The sequence below is a fragment of the Homalodisca vitripennis genome, chromosome X, assembly GCF_021130785.1.
Source record: "Homalodisca vitripennis isolate AUS2020 chromosome X, UT_GWSS_2.1, whole genome shotgun sequence".
Lineage (NCBI taxonomy): Eukaryota > Metazoa > Arthropoda > Insecta > Hemiptera > Cicadellidae > Homalodisca > Homalodisca vitripennis.
In genome coordinates this window covers 47,093,351-47,116,374 of record NC_060215.1, presented here as the reverse complement: position 1 = coordinate 47,116,374, position 23,024 = coordinate 47,093,351, and the positions used below count along the sequence as shown (strand labels likewise).

Here is a 23,024-nt window from a genome sequence, read left to right as displayed (position 1 = left end):
TATCTTTGGAATAATTATTTAAATTTGTTTGTACGGATACTTTAGTTTTCTTGTAAGCTGTACTGGTGAATAAGCTTGGCACTTGTTATGGTGGGATTGATGTTATGAATTTATTTTGTGCTTGTTACTGGTAAGAGAGCTAGACACTCAAATTAGCTGACTTGATCTTATAAAGTTACTATAGTTTGATTTTGCTGATGAGAAAGCCTAGTACCCATATCAGAGAGAGTCGGATAACTGGACATTTCAGTTGATGAAGTAGAGCTAATGTAGAGCACATCTCTAAGATATCTTCTTGGTAATCTTTTGGGTCAGTAGTCGTCACAAAAACCATGCCCTTCAGTGTTAAGCTTAAACTTAAGATTGGTTTCATTTTCAACATGTTGCTTTTAATAGATGTGATTTATAACAATGAGGAACTGAACTTCAGTTATTGGCATGTGCAGAATGTATATATTTTCTATTAAGAGATGATGAGAGTGATTTGTGATGTTTTGAGATGAATTTCCTCTTTCCTCAAAGAGCTTAAGTGTACTAGTTAGAGAACACCTTATTTGAGATTTACTCTTGGGATTGAACCCACTGTAGACTGAGTGAATCTGAGTATGAGCATCTCGGTGAGGTTTCTTGGTTGTACCACAAATATTTACTCTACAAAGTAACGAGAAGATAAGGAAATAAAAGAAGGCCATGGATTGTATATCCAGCCAAGTATCATACTTCTGCTTAAAATATATATCAATAGATCCAGTTCTAGTGGTGCATTTCATTTCAGACCGTAATTATTTTCCATTATGTATCTATACATGTTCATTGACTGGAAATTTCATTCAGCTTATTGTCCAAATAAGTAAGGATACATACACTTATGAGCTATAAACAACAATTCTGAATTATTGATTGCATGGTTATCCTTAGCTGCTTGTAAATGAAAGTTTGTTGTCGTTGGTTGCTATCCATTGAACTTGTGTATAATGCCTCTTGTCTTACAATTCCAGCTTTTAGTCAATATGCGTACTTATGTTCTTGTGGCAAGAATTCAAGGTTAAGTACTGAATCTGTACCTTATCCAAATATATGTGAGGAGCATTCTGCCAAAACCTGTAGAGAGAGGTTTCCCACACCTAATCTTTCAGGTCATTTTCAAAGAGCATACTACAGATCCTTCTAGAATATGTTGTATCCTCCTTCTTCAGCTCTCACTGAGAACCTGCCACAAGTCGCCATTTAACAAGTTCCTAGGTTTTGCCCACTAACAGTGTACTTGGATAGCCTCAGTGCAGTCCTTCTGAATTGTCAAATATAGTCTAATATATTCAGTGCAGTCCTTGTGAATAGTCAAATATATGCTCTCAAAAATGACTCCCGTTTACTAAATCTTAAATGATTGAAAGAAAAACAGGCTCCAACCCAACAAGAACTATGTCTCATGCTGGTTACGACACTTTCAATGTTAACAAAATAATATACCAACTTATATACCATAGATGGGCCAATTCTAATTCTAGAATCTGGAATTTTATTTTAACGCTCCGATACAGAGTTGACCAATTACATTTATTCATAATTATATAAACATCTCTGATGTTCACTTCTATCTTGATTTTTGTAGGTAAAAATGTTATTAGGTAAACTTTACAGTAATTTCAATTATAAAGCAGCAGTTTCAATTGTTCATTCATATAATTTTAATTTTGTTCTAAATTGTATATTGTATATTAGTAATATTATGATTGACAAACTGGGGTGAAGATGGACTCTCTTCTCACTCACAGGCTTTTGCACATGTGAGAACCTTCTCTTGTGATCTGTATGGCACTATACCTGTATATAAGTAAATGAGATAAATAAATAAAGATAAATGTAAATGTAAAGAGCAAAAACACATTCCTAGATTATTTAACCACTAGATAATAAAAATTAAATGGAATAGTTTTAATAAGATAAAGGCAATAAGTAAAACAATATTGTAAAAGGCAAAATATTTTAACAAAATTAAATGATTAACTCGTCAAATGCTTTGCCAGGTCAAAAATAATGAATCAATCCAAGTTTCGGAATCCAGTTCCGAGGAGATACATCCTGTAAAATTAAGTAAATTTGTTCAGACAGCTTTTCTAGGTACACCCCCATGCTGTACAGATGTTTATATTTTTAAGTGATTAAATAAAAATGTTTAATTTACTATCTCAAAAGTTTTGACAGGTACAGGTAAAACCACCATTGGCGTGTAGTTGTTAATTTGTGTTTTTTTCCACTCTTAAATATTGGGGCAATTTTAGTGATCTTCCATTTTCCTTGAAAAACTTTAGTAGTTAAACTTAGATTGAATAAAAGTATTAATGGTGTATTTAGTTACTAATTCCAAACTACCTTTTAAATTAATATTGAAGAAGAAGATCAGGGCCAGGGGTACATTTCAATTTTAATTTCTTAATGACATTACATTGGTGAACGATATTTAAACAGAAGCAACAGACAAGACAAGTCTGCCAAAAAAGAAGGGCCCGCCATCGCAGACTCCACACTCGGCTCTGATATATATTTCTCATAAACAGAACTAAAATCATTTTCACTTAAGGTACTACCTATTACTTGGCCTGTGTCAAAAGTTGTTCTATTATATATCATTACCATTAATTTTCTGTTCTCTGACTTTTTACTTTGAATAAAATTCCAGAATTAAGGTAATAGACTTTGCTACACTATTTATATAATTACAATAAGCAATTTTTATTTTATGTTTAACTGCAGTTTTTTGATTTTGCTTAAATCTGTTATAATTATCTTTTGAATCAAAATTTATATATTTGCAATGCACTTTTTCTTTAAATTTTAAAATGTATATTATTTAAGGTGCAAACCAAAGCAGATATTTAGATTGCTTTTTTTTCTTCAATGAATAGGATTTGTCAATAACACTGTAAATTTGTCTGTAAAAATAGTCTACCCCATCATTTACATTTGTAGTTGAATACAAAGGAGTCCAATCAGTGTCACATAAACCTTATATAATTGTGAAAAGTTAGCTCACTTGTAACAGTAACCAGCTGATTCTCTCAACCTTGACTTACAAGATGGGACCAGATATTACAATCCTTGTCTGAATGGCGGGTGATAAGGATCCTGAGCTTCTGATTAATCATAACAATTAGTTACTTCCATGTCTTCAATATTTGAAATTATAAAATTGAATGATTTATTTTGATAATTTAAAACGCTATTTTTGTTCAACTCTATCGTGAAAATTTAAAAAATATTGATAATTCTCTACAATTTAGATCTCATTATTCAAATAAACATCTACTCCATATATTGGTAGGTTAAAATCTCCTACTATTATTAATTTACTATTAACTTGAGCAATTATTTGCTGAAAAATATAAAAATATAAATATACATATAAATACTGATTGTCTGTGATTTCAACAATTTCTTTATTATTTTCTCTTGATTTCTATAACAAAACTTCTGATTTTAAAATGTGTATCTATTTATTGTAGCAAAAGGTGAGTGTTCTAAGGCAAATCAGCCTTTAAGGCCTTTGCGCTACCCAAGCTTAAGATGTTTCTAGGAGCTTGTGAGCTTTATTAAGTGCTGTAAAATACTGATAATCTTTTCTCGCAGAAGGTGCAAGTATTTTCTTACTCTATTTTAATCTAATACAGCTTTAGTGTCAATCTATAAATTAAAGTCTCATGGGAATACATACTAAAGAATTTTAAATGTTTGTTTTGAAATATACTAAATTTTACACTTTAATATTACTTTAGGACCAAAATTGTGCCATTTTGTCTGTCTTGCATATTGTATCTCTTAAAGCCTGTCATTAAAGGAGGAGCTTATGAGAGAATATACTATTTACAGTTGTATAATTTTACAGGTCATCCTTTGTATGGAACAGCGCTCCATATGATATCCCAGACATGTTCTCCAAGCCTGGCACCCCCTGCAATGACTACAATGGCTACTGTGATGTCTTCCAAAAGTGTAGAGAGGTTAGGCATTCATCATAACCATAGAAGTGTTAATAAATACTAATGTTTGTTATTTAGAAATACGAGGGTCAGTCAAATATAAACAAGACATTTATCTTATACGTTTATTAAAGCTAAACAATACAATGATTACATGTTACTGCTTTTCTACATAGTCTCCCTCAACTCTCACACACTTTTCCCAGCGTGAGGATAGCTTATGGATCCCTTCTTCATAAAAGATTTGAGGTTGTGTCTTGAACCAATTGCACACAAATACCTGTACTTCCTCATCACTTTCAAAATGGTTTCCACCAAGTGCTTCTTTGAGAGGACCAAAGAGGTGAAAGTCACATGGAGACAAATCTGGGCTGAAGGGAGGATGTTCCAATGTTTCCCAATGAATTTGGCGTAATTTCTCTTGGGTCAAGGCAGCTGTGTGAGGCCTAGCATTGTCATGAAGCAAAATGACATCTCTGATTGGCTGATTACGCCTTTTGTTCCGAAAGGCTGTTTTTGCTTGCTCAAGAAGTTGGCAGTAATAAGCAGCGTTCACTGTATGACGTTCGTGTAAAAAGTCAATAAGCAATACGCCTTTGCAGTCAAAAAAGATGGTGGCAAGAACTTTCCCAGCAGACAACCGTGTTTTGGCTTTCACAGGGCGAGTTTCGTCTTTCCTTCGCCACTCCATTGACGCCATTTTGGATTCAGGAGTGTAGTGATGGACCCACGCTTCATCACAGGTTATTATGCGATTTAAAAAACCATTCCCCTCTCTCTCAAGCCGATTCAAAAGCCTTTGGCAAATGTCTCTCCGGGTTTGTTTTTGATCGAGAGTCAGAAGCCGAGGGACCCATCTTGCACAAATTTTCCGAAAACCCAGATGCTCTGTGACGATGGAATGCACACTACCATGACTAATTTCCACTTCACTGGCAATTTCATCTATCGTTAAGCGTCGATCATTTTCAAGAAGTTCACGAACAGCACAAATGTTCTCATTAGTCAAACTGGTCCTTGGACGCCTATTGTGACTTTCATTTTAACCCAATCGTACACTTGAGAACGTGATAAAGTCTTATCCCCAAACTGAGTTGTCAGTCTAACAAAAATTTCACTTGGTTTAACACCTTCGTTTGTCAAGAACTTAATAATAATTCGTTGCGCAACTGCAGGTACAACCTCTTGTTCAGACATGGCTACAATGACAAACAAAACAGCACTGAGAACGCATTGTTGCAGCTTTCCCCCTCCCCCAGGCTGCCCCCTACCACTACTGCAAATATGGCTACCTGCTACAACCTGGACGTTGGGTATAGTAATAAAAGTCCTGTTTTTATTTGACTGACCCTCGTATAAAATTAAGCCCTAACAGTTAAAATTTTAAGCAGTCTACAAAATGCTGAAAACAACTGACCAGATTTTCTTGAGAATTCTTATCACCTTCATCCAAACTGTTAAAGATGTTAGTATGATCCTTAGCTATCACAGTACAGTCAAAAATCAAGTTTTCCACATCTTTATACTGCTCATTGCATAGTATACAAGATTATCTCTAAATATAGCCACTTGGTGAAGGTTTTAAGATAATGACAGTGATCTCTGTTTAGAAAACTGTAGAGCAAAGGTCCATAGGAACTAGTAGCTTCCAACATGGTCTCACCCACACAATTCCAGCACCTGTACAACTGCCTTAGAGCCATTAGTAAACTCTTCAGGCTAATGGGAGGTGTTCAGTTCCCTCAGAGCAAGCTAGACGAAAATGTTAGACCTATGTGAACAGAGATCAAGTGAAAGACATCATCTCCCTGGATCACTGTACCCACTATGTTTTGGCATCAGGCCACAGATTCTAGTGTTTACACAGGCTTGATCACAGGAACATAGATTTAATAAAGGCTTATGTGTTCAAGACCCGCCTATCTCATGTCCACACTGTATGGAGGATTCTTTGCCTTTGTTAACAATCCCATCTAGATGTGTTCCCTGGTTAAGCTCTTTATCCAGCACAATGTTCAGATTCCTGATTTCAGATTTCACCTCTATTGTGGTGTCTTAGCAATGATGTCTATTAGTAAAAGCGATGGCATCAGGCTTGGCAAAATTTATGTTAAGACTAATTTAACGCACTAGTATTCCACCTGGTCTAAAGCTCCAATCAGCTCACTGAATTTTGTATTATACTTACCATTCACAAGGATAATAATACTGTCAATGTAACTGTATGCAAAAACATCAATGTTGTAAATTAAATTGTAGCAGGTCATCCTTCACTAGGTTCTACATGAATGAAGAGGAAACTCCACCCTGGGGGCTGACCATTATCCTTGCACTATTCAATTCAATTCAATAATATCTTTATTCACACATTCATCAAGAATGGTTACAGAGTCAACACATGCAGTAAAAATTGATGTCATCAAGAAGTAGGTAAACTAGTTTAAAACTATTATAAATGCAAAGAGAAAATATCTTTAAAATTTGATATCAACTAACATTTCTGTAAAATAAAATATATATGAGGAGAAAATATGAATGCATATACATACACATACATGTCTTAAATAATAGCATTAACAGAATTAAAAAACTCATTCAAACTATAAAATTGTAGAGTTTATCAACAGGCTGTGCAGTCTTTTCTTCAGAGTTTTAGAGTCACATGTTTTGAAGTTTTCTGGAAGCATGTTAAAGAGTCTTGCACCGCTATAGGAAGGCTTCTTGGTGTAAAGGGTTGTTCTATGCGCTGGAAGGGATATATCATTTGCCCGTCTTGTTGTGTAGCTGTTGACGTCACCAACCCTTGGTATCTTTCTCTTGAGGCCGTGGGTGATTACCTCGATGAGTATATGGACATACTGTGAGTACCTCAAAAGATTTTAAAAAGCCTCTCTACAAGATTCTTTTGTGGCTGTAGTCCCTGCCATGATCCGCATAACCCGCTTCTGTAATACCAGGACACGATGAAGGTTGCCGGCAGATGAACTTCCCCACAGAGTTATTCCATATCGAACATGTGATTCGAACAGAGCGTGATATGCGGCTTTCAAAGCGATAGAGGTACCAATGGATTTAATCCTCTTCATTGCAAAGATTGCAGAGCTAAGCCTTGAAACACAGTTGGTCGGTGTGATTGCTCCAGGAAAGGCCTTGATCCAGAGTTAGGCCTAAGTGTTTTGTGTTGTCAACTCTCTGAAGATCTGGGGGCTCAGTCAAGCATTCTTTTAATCGTCCAGAAGCGAGATATTTTGTCTTTGCAGCGTTTAAAAACTAGGTCGTTATTTGAGCAATATTGTTGTGCCATACTGACTGATATGAAGGTACGAATGTCCAGGTCTTCAATGGCATTGCCACTCGTTACAAGAACGGTTGTCATCAGCAAACATGACTGGGTAGCTTATATTACCCAAATACTTAGGTAGGGTCTGCAGTAAAAAGAACAAACAGAACCGGGCCCAACACTGAACCCTGGGGAACACCTCTTGTAACAGCCAAGGGCCCCAGATCTTGCAGTCCTCTTCTGTTCCATCCAGGTTTTGTTTTATTTCAACGACCTGTTCTCTTCCCGTTAAGTAACTCTCAAAACCACTTGACTGTAGTCCCTCCAAAACCAAAGAGATTTAATTTTGTTTGATAATTAAACTATGGCCCAAACAGTCAAACGCCTTACTTAAATCAAGGAAAACACTTGTAACTGTGTTTCCTTCCTCCAAGTTGTCAATGATGTGTTCTATTAAATCGGTTAAAAGCACTTGTGGTTGATCTTCCAGGGATAAACCCATGTTGTCTATCAGGCAGGAGATTGTTGAGTTTTAAGGTGGTTTTGAATTCTGGTTAAAATTATTTTTTCTATGATTTTTGAAATAGTTGGGATTAGGGATATCGGCCTGAAATTTTGTAGCTCCTTTTTGCTTCCCTGCTTATGAAGGGGATAAACTTTAGATATTTTGAGTTTGCTAGGAAAAATCCCTTGAGACAAAGACTTGTTGATTATATCTGTAATGGGTAAAAATACTTCACCAATGCAAAACTTTAGCAGCTTAGAGCTCACGTCATCGATACCTGAAGAAGATGTTGACTTCAGTGACATTATAGTGTTAAAAACTTCACTGAAGGAAGTGAGTCTCCATTCCATAAGTGAAGTTCCAAGAAAAGAAGTATCACTCATAACAATGGCTCTTGATTGATTGTTTTGCAGTAGAGTTTGCTCGGCTATATTGGAAAAAAAGATATTAAAGTGTTCACCACAATTTGTCTGGGTCTTCTTCTACCTTTCCTCCAACATCAATCTGCCATCTTGCCCCTGCACTGTCTTTTCTTAAAATTCTCTCACTATTGATGACATTCCAGATGGCTTTAGATTTATTACTTGACTCAGCAATAAGGCTTTCATTTTCTTCCCGTCTTAGAGTTTTTAGTTTTATATCATACATTTTTTTCTTGTTAAACGCATCCACTTTGTCTCTTGCTCACTTCCAGTTTTTTTATATTTGTCAAGCGCCAGGATGAACTCTTTTCTAAGGCTGTTAGCTTCTGGGTTGTGTAGGGCTAGAATTTTTCTCTATTTTTTTTTCCGTATGCAAATTTTACGTGGACATGTGATGTCAAGGGCTATTGTCAGGGTATCAATAAAGTTCATGTAAGCCTCGTCTGCTGTGGCTGCCTGATAGACTCTGTCCCATGATTGAAGTGACAGGATGTCCTTGAAGTGCTGGAGGTTGTCAGGATTTAAATTTGTCTGTGAGTAGTTCTAAAAGCTTCATTTTTTCTTTATTGGGGCGTCAACGTAGCAAAGCTGTCCCATATGATCTGAAAGGCCCGTATTTTCCACTATGACTTTTACTCTGTCGGTGTTAAGATTGGTGCAGGACAATGTCAATGGAAGTAGCAGAGGTATTAGTGACTCTTGTAGGAGGCAACGGTATTCTGGTTTACATCGAAGGGTGGCGAGTGCTTCGCATAATGCTACATTTTCTCTTGATGGAGAAGCAAGCAATTTACATTGATATCACCAACAATACAAATTCCACTGTTGTCACAAGGAAGCAAGCTGAGGGTATCAGTTAACAGGGCCAAGGCATTGTCAAGAGGAGCACTGGGTGGTCGATATATCCCAAGAATGTATAAACATGATTTCCTGTCGAATGTTATCCTGATTGAAGACATTTTCACATACGAGTTCTTCTGAATGGTCAGCAATATTAACACTCTCCACCTCATTAGCCATGTCAGTGTGCTTGTAGATGGCAACACCACCTTTCCTGTGACTCTCTCTGCAAAATGCAGTTACCAGACTGTATAGTCCCACCAAGCATACATTTTTCAAAGTTAATTCACTTAGTCCATGTTCTGTGAGGACAACTAAATCGGGCTTGTGGATGTGTAAAAAGTGATTTAATCTATCGATTTTTAATTGCACAGCCAATCTATGTTCTGATGGAAGATTTGAATCTTGTCTTTAAATTTGAATTCAGGAAGAGATTCTGCATCGAGTTTTGCTTCTTTGTGTTGGGTCTAAAAAAGTCTGGGTTTCTGAAGAGTTTGAATTTTGGAGTGGTGATTTAAATTGTTAGTACGGTTTGACGGCATAATTTTTGGATCCACCGTGACATTCAGTTTTTTTGACAGGTTTGGCTGGCTCCCTCAGTGGCAGTTTGATTCAGTTTTTTGGACAGGGTTTGGCTGGCTCCCTCAGTGGCGGTTTGATTCAGTTTTTTGGACAGGGTTTGGCTGGCTCCCTCAGTGGCAGTATGATTCAGTTTTTTGGACAGGGTTTGGCTGGCTCCCTCAGTGGCAGTTTGATTCAGTTTTTTGGACAGGGTTTTGGCTGGCTCCCTCAGTGGCAGTTTGATTCAGTTTTTTGGACAGGGTTTTTTGGCTGGCTCCCTCAGTGTCGGTTTTGATTCAGTTTTTTAGACAGGGTTTGGCTGGCTCCCTCAGTGGCGGTTTTGGTTAAGATTATCATATGTAGTCTGGTTGGATAAAACATGAAGCTTGTCGATATAATCATTTAAAAAACTCCTCGTAAGTTTCTCTCCCTCTCTAAGCACCTGTGTGCAGTAAATGGAGGTGACTTCATTTCCTTGCCATGCGCTTCCGACAGATGAGTTTTGTGTTTGTTCTCTGTAGGTTTGTCTAACTTATTAAATCATAAAGTGTGTTCACAGGATGCTTTATTTTCTCACTACCTGAGTGGGAATTTTGGGATTTTTTTTATTTCAAAGTTTTTTTCCACGTGACTTTTTTCTTATTTGAATCGGAAAGGTTCCATTCTTCATAAGTGTGTATAATGGGAGCTACTAAGTGAGTTGTTGGTTTATCACCATCATCATCAGTTGACTCCATTGCATCATGAGATATCTTGTTGATGTCAAGCGTCTGACACTTAAGTCTGGCTTCCCGATTTTTTGCTGCCTGAAGGGATATACTAAACAGATTCTTTCTTTTGGTTTTATTTTTTTGAATCTGTGCTAGATTTTTTCACATGGAAGTTCTTGCCAGAAGAACTGTCCCTGTGACCACTTCGGGGAATGCAAGGTGAAGAGTGTTTTGTTGGCATAATGTTTTCAAAGTTGTTACAACATTGATGGTGAATACCATCTGACAGTTTTCTGAATTGTTTGCTCCATTTGGTCTTGTCGTTTTCTTTAGAAGCAGAATTTCCAAGTACACTGATGAGGATTGTGCTACTAAAGGGGAGTTGCTATCATCAGAAGTTTGTGTGAAAGCAGATTTAGTTGACTCAGGATCGTTATTTTCAAATTTAGTACTCTTCTGAAGTGTCAAAATAGTCATTTCCAAATTTTTAATTTTTGTTAAATTCAAATCAATAAGTTTTTGAGATTTTTATGTCTTGTTCTTCAAAAAGGTTCTGCAGTTTCCAGTTGAAATTCCTTTTCTTTATTAAGTTGGAGTTCAGAGTCTCTCAGTTCTTGGCTGAGTGATTCTATCTTGTTAATGTGGTTCTTTTCATTTTTCCTCCAATTCTTCTAACTTTTCTTCTGTCCTAGCTATTGTGGCAACCAATCTAAGATTTTTTTCCTCCAAAAGCTTATTTTTTTCCAAAAGAGTTGTTCCTATCTTGGCAGCCATTTCCAGTTTGTCCTCTTTATTTGTTATGTCTTCCAGGAAATTACTTTCAACTAGACTATTTTTCTATGTCCGCTAATGAGTTGTTGAGAGAATTATGTTGTTCTATTATGTAGGTAGGGGAAATTTTGAGGCCTGTTACTCATGTATGACTTAAGTGGAGAGTCAGCAGAATGGATTTCTTCTCAAGTTCACTATGTAGGCTGATTTCCTTGCCTTTGTGATACCTCTTGCTGCTGCCTTGTGGAAACAGTGCAGCCATTGCAGGTCCAGACATTAGCACCCTCTATTTTTCAGTTCCTTAAGACGCTTGTCTGTGAGATTTGCACATCCCCGCATGGTACCAGTTACAGCAGGGACCAGTGCATTTAATTCCAGAATATTTTACTCCGATCCCACAGAGACCACATGGGTATTTAGGGGTGCTTGCTTTGGATTTTATCATTGTGGAAAATCAGATTCAGTTGTTTAAAATATAATTTTCCACATTTCCTTATGTAATGAAAATTAATAAAAATTGATGCTAATTTTAAAAAATATATTAGAATGGAATATTCTAAAGAGTCAAATTGTCCAAAAAGTGGATTGTCAGTATTGTATAATTGTGGTTGATTAGGATGGCAATCAAAGCCTTGTCAACAATGTATACAGTGCAGCCAGCCGTATGCATAGCTGTAGTAACAGTTGTAATATATAGAGTTGAGGTAGGCTCTGTAGGAATGCGTGCCAATGCAGAGTCCAGCATAGGTGTTGAGTTGCTCCCTCCACAGTGCTGGTGTGATTGTCGCTGTTGCAAATGATTTAAGACCTCACTGCCAGCTGTATAGCAGTTAATAATGTTGCGTTGGAAGTTTAGACGTCTTAGTTGATGAGTTGGCCTCTGACGTCACTTATGAATATTTGTGTGCAAGTTGATAATGTAGTTATACTTAGTTAAAAATAGTGCATTTATTTACTTGTTGTCAGTGGAAAAAATAAATATCTGTAGTTGCTATAAAATAATTAAATTAGTTAGAGAAGTGCTTGAGTTTGTTATATTATGTAATATATCTTGAAAAGATTGTTGCAGTTGTTGATCTAGTTCGTGATGTTACTTAAAGTTTTCTTGGATTTTTATTGTCTTCAAGGTATTTAAATGTTTCTTAAATAGATGATACTAAACTTACAGTTTAGAAGTATTGATTGGTGTGTAGTTAAGTGGTACACTTTGTTGATTTTCCCACTTAAAACTTCACTAAAATGTAGGATCACTTTCACACTAGATGATGGGTGTCCGCCATGTTGGTTCTGGTTCTCTAGCCATTGCACAAAAAAGAGAGGTGGTAATAAGCCATTCACAAATTTGACTGTTGATGATGTATCCAATAACTGCATCAACAACCACTTTTAATCATCAAAAACTCACATGCAAAATCACAAAACTCTCATGGATTAAGATGTTGTTTTGATGTAGAGAACACAGCAGAAGAAATCTCTCCCATACAAACCTCCCATGCAACCAGTTTCTCCAGATTCATTAAAAGAAAGGATACAGATGTACCCTTGTAAAAATTTATAAAATATTATGTACATATCTGGTAACACTCTTATAGACAGTTTGATTTAATGAATTTGTTATGTAACTCTGTTTTATAAATATCTCCTAGAAACCTTTTTGTATAATTAAGAATGTTTTAACTTTAAGAGTTTTTAAACCTAATACATCTTAATTTCTCCAAAAAGGCATGTTTTTGGACTAAAATATAGTTATTTAATAGCTCTAGAAGTTTTGGCAAAGTAAGTATAACTTAGTACGTTTTTTCAAATCTACCCAATTGAGGGTGTCTTGTATTATTTAGTTAAATTATTACATATTTTTTGGTGTAATCAATCGAATTAAAGTAATAAATATAAACATTTTTAAAGTTAATCAGAATTTGAATGAGCTCTTGTAACCCTTATAACAAGTGGAGATGTTATCCTCTCACAGGTGGACCCGTCAGGACCTCTAGCCACCCTACGTAAACTTCTACTGTCAGAAGAGAGCATAGCTTCTTTCAAGCGGTGGATATTGGATCGTTGGTATTACGCAGCCCTCATCTGCGCCTCAGTCATCCTTATACTGGTAAGATTATAGCAATAAAAATACAAAATAATTTTGTAAAAGAAGAAACAGTCTAAAAGAAGAAAATAAAATGTTTTACAGAATAATATTTAATATAGTAATACATCTGTATTTGTGAAAACTGCTAACTAAATGAACATGTTTTATAATTACTTTTTAAGGATCATGTACAGGGGAATTTATTATATCCAGTGCCTGTTGTTGTTTTTCAATATTAAAAGGCTATTTTAGTGAATGTTAAACATTGAATGAAACATATATTTGCCTCAAGCTTTTACAACAGGTTTAAATATGGCTGAGTAAGCCATATGTTTAAAAATAAACAGGGACCATTTTTATACTAGGATTTCACTTAGTCTGTGAAGAGCAGACCTGGAGGTTATCCTGTTTTATCTAAAAAGCAATGGGGAAGATAACATTGTCTGACACTACATTCTAGCCACTTTTTATTACACTATGGACATGATTATCTGGAATTTTGTTATTTGAAGTTCCTAGTTATCTTAAAAATGCTATAAGAATTATACTTTTTGTAATTTGTCTGTTAGTGGCATAAATTCATATTGAAATAGAAAGTTACTCAGCTAAACTTTTTTGAATTGTTTTATACAATACTACAGTATGAAAATCGTACTGTCTCACTGCAAAATACCTTTTGTGAGTGTTACGGCAGTGAATAAATAACACTGCTAGAAGCCAGACTGTATTGTGGCTATATTAATGTTTCCAAGCCCGTGCCATGGTCTTTACTACTTCATAATTAACTATTATTACGATCTTTCTTAAATATAAAATTCTTATGTTTCAGTATTTATATATTACAAAATTCCTAGAATCGAGAAAAGTATTCTTTAAAATTGAATTTTGTTCATCATAAATACTGTTCACTGTGGTTTTATTTATTAAAAAAGAGTGAAAAACTATGTACTTAAAACAAAGGTAAAAAGAAAATAATTGTTTTCTCAGCCTTATGGAGTGTATGAAGCATGGCTATATTTTTACTGAGAATTGTGGAAGCATTTTTGTCTTGGCTTTACAATCACTTTTTACACATTTGCTAGGACCATTTACAGGAGTATTCAATATGACATAGTCATTTTTGATATGTGTTCCTTTGTTTTCTGTTACGATTATTTTCAGAATATGTTAATAATGATGATGTTAACAGATCTATCTTATATACATAGATTCTTTTAATTCATTGTATTATGTCTAATTTTATTATTAACACCATCATGCCACTCTGTTGAGTCATGCTCAATTTTCTGCACTTATCCAAAAAAAAAATGGAAGCCAGTGCAATCATTTTTGCACCAAATGCTTTAACCAATGATCACTAAACTGTTTTGACTCATAACCATTTAAAGTAAATAAGCAACTCAGTTAAAGTGTTTGTGATACAAGTAACATTTTTCTATAATATGTGTACAGAAAATTTTTCCTAACGTCGATAGTCTAAACTATAACAGTAGAAAACCCATAAAACAGCTCCATAAACATAAGAAAATATTAAGTTGCATAACTCTTCATAGTGGCTTTGATTTATAGTTTTAAAAAGCTTTATAACCTGGAGTGTGCTTTGAAAAGCACATTTTGTCGCAAATGTGTAAAACATAAATATTTTTATAATTGGTGGAAAATGATATTAATATTGTTTTCATTTAAAATAACAATCTCTGAGAGACTTTTTTCTGCATATGGTTCTAAATGCTAAATATTAGAATAATTTTGTTTGGTTCAGCATGTGGTGTACTAGCATGGTTCTAACAGCTTTATTGTTATTTGCATGGGCAGTATACTCGAGAACGTAAGCTAAAATAATTTTACCATCTCCCTTTACATCCTCCCTCACACCCACTCTATTGTTCAGTAAATAGCTTCATAGCTTTATCTAACATTAATTGACTTAGTATAAGTCTTAGATTTTGCGTTGCACGTCATTTAATTTTCCTTTAGCTAAAACATCCAGGTCACAAATATTACTGTTAGATTTGTAATACTTGTGTGCACATTATTTTGAAATTAGTTTACAGTTTCCTTTATCTTACAATGTTGTTACTTTAATGGCATTGTGTATACAGATATATTAGGGATTATTTAAAAGTGTAGAGTATAGATAATCCTTTGCAAGGTAATATTTAAATGGCTTATAAACTTGAAATAGTGCCTTTAATATTTTTTATACTTGAATAGCAATATAAAGTTTAGGTAGGTAAATGCCACGTATATATATATTTTTGGATTTTCAGATCTACCACATATATTGTGCACACTGTCCTAGTATTGACAAGTAAAAATATCCATAATACCTACCTTTTCTGATTATTTATTATAACTGTTATTGTATTGCAAATAAATTTAATCTATTAAAATATTTTGTTTAGGATTCATTGAAGGCAAAAATATTATTTGTGGCTTAAAAGAATTATTGCCATTATCAATTTGAATCATTTTTATTATTTTGTGATTAAACGATGGTAAAAACAAATTTTGTGAAAATGTAATTTTGTGGGTATTACTATTGGCTTTCTTTGAGTCCAAAAACACTATTTTATTGCTGAAGTTTTATCCTCTGTAACTGCCAGTTTAATAATACTGGTTCAGAATCAGGAAATCTTTATTTACAAAATCCTTAAGAAATTTAATGGTGTCAAGTTTACATGAACTAGATTCTTGAATTACAATGTCTGGGCGAAGAACTCTTAAAGTGTGTAGACTGGTCTTTCCTCAAGTCAGTTGTACAGTTGTCTTTAAGGCAATTTTGCTTGTAGGCGTTTCAGGTTCTCTGATAGTGAGTTGTAGATTTTCCGTCCTGCATAAGATGGTTTTTTGGTGTATTTAGTAATATGATGTGGAGGAAGTTGGTAGTCAGGGTGTTGTAAGCATAGATGTCCTCACATCTTGGAAATTCCAGTTAATCAATACGCATAACCACTGACTGCATGAATATAAAGCTACAGCACCATGACTTTCGAGAATTTTAGAGTTTTGTAAATCTCTCTACAGTTTTCCATTGGGATGAGGCTAGCAATTGCTCTTATGGCTTTTTTATGAAGGATAAGTATTCTTTTGAGGTTGTGCTCGGAGGTTCCTCCCCACACAATTAGGCCGTATCTGATGTGAGATTCCTATAAGGCATGATAAACTGTCTTTGCTACCACCAGCCCTCCTATCAGTTTCATTCTATGAACAGTATAGACTCCAGAGCTAAGTTTCTTATTTGGTATTTCAACATGAGTGGTCCAGGAAAGGTCAGCATCTATTGTTAAGCCCAGAAATTTAGTTTGCAGTTCTGTAGAGATTTTGGAAAATTTTGTATTTCTTTATGTCTGCGACCAAAATTGATTTGTGTTGTTTTCAAATCTGTGTTCAAATGAGTTTACTGCTAAGTTGTTATGGAGGCAGTACTGGAATACTTTATCTATCGTATGTAAATGTCAACAACGAGACTCTGAGTGTTTTCATTTTTAAAAGTCAGGTTGTGTCGTCTGCGTACATTATTGTCTCCTGGACTGAATGATTTGTTAATTATACTTTATAGAGGAGCTACCAACGGTTTTGCACAGTGTTTTCCTGCTTTAGCTGGAAATTTGTTCAGCTCAAAAGATAACTTTGGTTTTAGGGACTTTATCGCTTCTAGAACTTCTTTCTCATCAGTAGGGATAAAATTGAATGTTATGTAGGAATATTGTTTGGTAGAGCCAGAATTACATTTTGCAGCTTGTTTATGCTTTTCTGAATAGTTGTCTGAGGTAATCCTGTTTCTTGCCATTCACCTCCAAGTGAAAGTAGTATCTTGTGTTTGCTCGCTGTTCCTTTCTAAGTTGATAGTTTTCCAGAGAGCTTTTGGTTTATAGCTCGAGTTGGTTATATATTCTTGAGTGATGTTACGTTTGAGATGTCTTAGTTTAATATCATAACTTCTCTTTATATCTGTTATTTTCTCCTTGATGCTTAGTACTACTCATCATCTCATATTTATAAAAAGCGTTTAATACTTTAATGCTTTACTCATAACTCTATTCATTAACATAAAACTAAACTAAATTTATTTTTTACTAGCTAGTGAGTAATTAGTGAGTTTTCATTTCCCAAAGAAAGCCGCCTATGAGAAATTGGTGGACACGTTTACTATAAACATAAATTATATCATCATTCCTATGAGACTAGAACATAAATATGAGAAAATTTAACAACGAAATAAATTATTGGCTGTTACATTATTTTATCCATTTGGCGTTTTAATTAGTTGCAATATCATCTGAGCCTTTCTTGGTAGAAGAGTGACTAGTGTATAACCTTATCTCCTGAGAATCCTAATTCAAACCTTTTCTTCTAAAGTATTGGTAATAGTTATAGAATAAAATCTCACCAATCTATCTTTCATTACATCAAATGAAGTTTTATGAATGGTTTCAAACAAGTGTCATAAGTGTTTCTAGTGTTTAAAATATAGAAGTAACAAGATCCAATTCCATTACTTTTTTAAAGTTTGTTATTGAAGATGGATGACTTCTAAGTGTAACTCGATTTTGGATGTCTGTCTCATTATGTGTTACTGAAAAGACCACTATTTTCAAGGATTGGAATATATATTAGCACACACAAAATATTACAAACCAATTGTTGACTGTAGCAGATGCCTTAAGTGCAGAGTTACTCAATGTTACAGTTAAGGTTTTAATTTGTGGTAATGAACTCACTAGAGAGAACAAACTGTATATAAAAAAACCAAGCATATACCTGTAAGTCCAGACTAATAAGAACTAACCCATGTAATGTTACCCCACAGTAGCAGGGCGAACTACTACTACACAACACGTGTCATAAACACCAGACAATGTAAGAAACTGTTAATAAAATCAATGTTGGCACTTCCTGTGGTATTGCAGCACATTATCTGAAACAGGAAGGCATTAGTCCGGAGGGGGAAAAAGGGCAGATGCCTTCAGCTTAACATTTTGCTTCCGGATATCAAAGTCATGGTGTGTGTTTCATTCTATTCCATGTTACAAAATCAGTTTATACGCTGGATGGAAAACCTAACAAGCTTTCTGTGGTTACTGGTGCTAAACTTTTCACAAATGCTAGTTTCTTATGCTTCTTCCTACCAGTGTTACTGCTCTTTCAAATTAATCATGTATCTAGATTCAGTCAAAGCCAGCATTGAAAGACACTGCTGGAAAATTACTCATAGCTCTAGGAGGTCATTTATGAATTTTAACAGTTTTGGCAACACTTCTAAGATCCTAGTGCTTGTATATGTATATATAGATTGACTAGGAATCATGTCTGAACTATTTTTGTAGTTCACTGTGGCTAAAAGACCTGACAGAACAATCAGGTAAATCAGCATAAAGTGCAACAACTGCAAAGACAAACTAACTCTGAAAATAAACCTGATTCATTTTAGGTTTTCACTTGCCAATGACCTATTATATTAACTTTTCATTCATTGGAGAAGATTCTTGTCTGATATTTTACATATGCTTGGTCTAAATCCTTTTTCAGTAAGGCACAATAATTGTCTGTAATAGAGGCCAGGGTCATGTAAATGTAGTAATCAAGACGGTTGCAGAGAATTTTTCTTTGTGGTAGTCTCAAAGTTTCCAGAACTGGTAGGTATATAAGAAAATATTTGTGTTCCTGCCATTTCAACTTGTTATACTGTGACAGATATTTTCTTATTTTATATAAACCCATGATCACAATTTATCATGCAGAAAATATAAGTTTTAAATGTCCCTTTAGTATGGTGGTCACATTATTAAAATTTCTATTTTAGTCTCTTTGACCCAATAACTAGGTGTACTGGTGTTGCATATGCTTTAACACTTTGAATCTTTTTCAATTTTGGATACTTTTTACAGTGTTACGCCAATATGAGAACTGTGACTTGTTTTAAGTAGTTAAATATTTTATTTTTAAGTGCTGCATATTGAGTCTTAGGTTTTTTTCTCCTAGGATGTTTCTAGGATGATAGTTGGGCCCATTGGCGAGTTGGATGTGTAGGGGAGAGTGGGATGATCATAAAAATTGGAATGGAAGACTATGTTAACAAGATTTTCCATCAAAAGGCAGTTCCACATTAGTAGATTTTCAGTCCTACATTGATGTTAATGCAGAGTTTGACTTTTATAACTTATTAGGACGGTCCAATAATTATAAATTTATAATTATGTAATTATATAAATTATAAGTTATTACTTATTTTTCAAATGGTTAATATTATGTTAAAGAGTATATCAGTTCATGGTTTATGAGTCTATTTCCAATATAGGGAAAAAATAAACATGGTGCAGTACACAGTATGTTGTCTCTTGTCTAAGAAGTTCTGCAACATTATTGATATTGTATGTTGGGGGAACTGTACAATATAATTTCATCTCTTGAAATTAATTTTGGTATTGCATTATTTTGCAGGTGTTAAGCACTCGGCTACTTGGGAAGACAACCGACTTGAAACTGAAAGCCATAACAATCATTCACAGCTCAACGACAGAGACAGTTCGTCTTCCTCTGGACTCAGATGGGACGAATGTTGTAGTACACCCAGCAGCTGTGAGGAGCAAACTTCCTCTCAAGCAGAGAGTGCATGAAGCAAATCATCGACGGCGAGGAAAGGAAGTAGCAAAGAAAGGAAAGATACAAGATTCTACTAAAACTACTGACAAAGGTGATGAAGCTACAGTTCCTTCCCCGAGGAAAGTGCAGAAAAAGGTAATTGTCAAAAAGAAGAAGCCAGTAAAGGTTAAGAAGAAAAAGAAAGAAATAATAGATTATAGTGCGGTTCAAGAGAAAGCAGCAGGAAAGACACCTGAAGAAGATCCACTAGGTAAAGTAAGGAATTGGTTGTTGAATTCTCATAATATTGCTGGATCTTTGGCTGTAAGAAAGTCAAAGTCGTCACCTGCAGGATTTCTACAACCTGATGCCCAAACTCGTAGTCCTGTTAAAGTCCACCGTCCTAACACAAGACCAAGTGAGCAGAGGGGAAAATCAGGAAGTTTAGATGCAAATGGCAAAGAACAAGTGAAACTTCAAGTTGTGTATAAACCTCCTTTTAAGTTTAGTGTTAAACTGAAGAAACCGACAGAAGTGGCAACAAATGTTGTTAAGGAGATTAATTCAAAAGTAAACCAAAGGAATCGTACTGCTATTTTGGTTAAAAATGAAAAGGAACGTAAACATAACCAAGCAAAGAGAAAGCCAAGGACAGTCAGCTGTGATCCAGTCAAAGAAACAAAACCGAATACTAATTCAAATAATTTGAAACCGATAAGTGAAGATTTAGGTAATGGGTCCAAGAAACAGCAATATAAAGACAATTCAGCACCAGAATTAAAAACTTATGACACCAATGAAAAAATTGAAAGACTGATTTCTGTTGACAAAACTGAACCTGTATATCAAAATACACCTATTTATCAGAACACCCATGACATGGCTAGTCCAATCAAACCACCTGAAAATTGTCCTAAAATAGACTTACTGAGAATGACCTCAGTTGAAGGCATAAACCAGTCTCAAGTGCCCCTCCCTCCAGAGAAGTGCAAACCACAGAAAATCACACGTCATCATTCTGTTGACGGAAAAAGTAAGGGCAACATTTCTTTGGATGGAGGTAGAAAGAGAAGAGGAGATAGATTGGAAGATACTTACAAGAGGAACAGCCTTGCAACTGATAAGTGTATGGACCTTATGAAATTTCCCTATACTGATAAACCTGAAAATGCCAATATGGTTGAGCCTATGATATTAAAGAGACATTCAGTTCCTCTTCTTGATTCTGATTTAGATTCCAACCTCCACACGGTGCCGTCCGATATGGAAGTGCTACTTTCAGAGAGTGAATATTTATTTTCAGATGCGTGACAAATAATTTTGACACTAATGAGGATGTTTATCCTATAAAACATTGATGAATAACATTGCAATTTGATATTAATACTATTTTATATACTTGTATAATATAATCCTGAACACGCTTACAGTGCCCATAAACTATCCCGTGGATGTGAATTTTGTTTTTAATATTTTATAATTATTTAGCTTTGAATAAATTTTTGCAAAAAATAAAAAAAATATTTGCTGTAAAGATTTTTATGATTTAAAAACAAGTTTTGCATTACGGGATTTCGATTAATCATTAGGGATGGACAGGGAATAACAGTTTGACCAGTTAAATTAATTGTATTGGTTGATGGGAAAACTCACTCATATTGATATATTATGAAATAAACGCATAGGTTGATTTCATTTCACAGACACATTGAAATAGTATAATTTCACCAACTGAATGATAACTGCAAATTTCAATCTAAGTAAATTTGTATACAAATGTTATTATATGTCCAGATTCATTACATAAAAGTTCTTAAACTAATATCTTCTGAATAGTGATAAGTTAATGATTTTTAAAAGTTGTGTGTATTTAATAAAAATATAGCATAAGCTTGTGTGTTTGTTGTAGACTTTTATCAATAATCGTGTATCTTATATAACCGGATGTCTTATTCTACCTAAAATTTCTAACTACCTGTCTGTCCCTATAATAACCATTTGTTAGTACTGACCTTCATTATAGTTTTTTATTGTTGTTGATCCTTCATTATGTGATAAAAATAATGTTAACATTCCAAAATTACAACATTTTTATTAATTTATTTAGTTTTAGGTTATTAGGTTGTAAACATAATATCTAAGGCCAAATAATCATAATAACATTTGCTAAAATTTATTATGTTGTATTCCAATGTATTGAGATATATTTAACTGTGTTACATTATTGTCTCAAAGCAGTGTATGTAATTTTCCTTGGTCTTTCTTTTTAGATTTAGTAACTAAGCGTATTCCTTGAAAGTTACCTGTGATAACATTTCTGGAAACTTTTTACAGAGTCATTTTTATAATGTTGTTGATGAGTTTGTTTTATTGTGAATTGCCAAAAAAATCTTCCAAAAAAGTGTGTCAAATCATCAAAAGTTATTCCTGCATTTTATGTACAATGTTTGGAGAGTGTTTTTCAACTTCTATTTTTGATGAAATTTATTACTTTTTACAGCTTTAAATAAAAATCTGTACACTTCAATGTTTTTATAAACAACAGAAAATATTGTAAAAATTAATTAGATTCACAAAGATTTGCTTACAACAATGCAATTCTTTTGAGGGTTTTGAAATTTTGAGCTTATAATAACCTATATGATTTCAAAATGGGAAAGTTATTTTTATGTAGTCTAAGTGTCAAGTGGATGTACCAAACACAGAAGAAAGGTGTTGATCAAACCACCCAAAGTTGTGTGTTTTGTGAGTCTGTAATGTATTGTATGTTTCAGTACTTATAATGAATAAATTATACATTTATGGCCTTTTTATTTTCCTTTTTTTATATTTTGTACCAAATATTCCTTTTTGAAAATATTTGGTATTCTTCATGACAACCAAATAATGAGGGTTCTGGTAGTTGTTTACTTATTAATTCTCTTCAAAGTAAAGAGTGTTAAAGGTTGTGTATTTGAATTGCAGTATTTGACCTTTGGTCCTTTCAATTACTAGGATTGAAATGTCATTCTCAAAAACTTACAAAAATGCTTTTAACTTAAAACCTATTTTGATTGGTTGGTTATTATTTTTTCGTAAACATACCACGTAGTAGTATGTTAAGTTATCGTTTTACCTAATTAAAAATTATTATTATGCCCGAAATGAAAATAAAATTAGTCTCAAGTAGCTCCTAAAAACAGCAGAATATTCATTTCCATAGTTTGATGTTTGGCTCCAACAAATGCACTAATATTTTCAATAAAGTGATTGATACATTTCATACTAAAAAACAAATTCATAGGTACTAT

The 23,024-nt window shown here is 34.2% G+C and overlaps 1 protein-coding gene across 1 annotated transcript in view; it reads left to right on the top strand.

The window, feature by feature from the left end:
- Nucleotides 1-22,547, top strand: part of LOC124369436 — a 139,757-nt gene extending 117,210 nt beyond the window's left edge. The window contains exons 12-14 of the mRNA XM_046827442.1: nt 3,884-3,998; nt 13,036-13,170; nt 19,594-22,547. Of these exons, the coding sequence (XP_046683398.1) occupies nt 3,884-3,998; nt 13,036-13,170; nt 19,594-21,045 (1,702 nt within the window). The 3' untranslated portion in view covers nt 21,046-22,547. The remainder of the gene's footprint in view (nt 1-3,883; nt 3,999-13,035; nt 13,171-19,593) is intronic.
- Nucleotides 22,548-23,024: the final 477 nt, after the last annotated feature.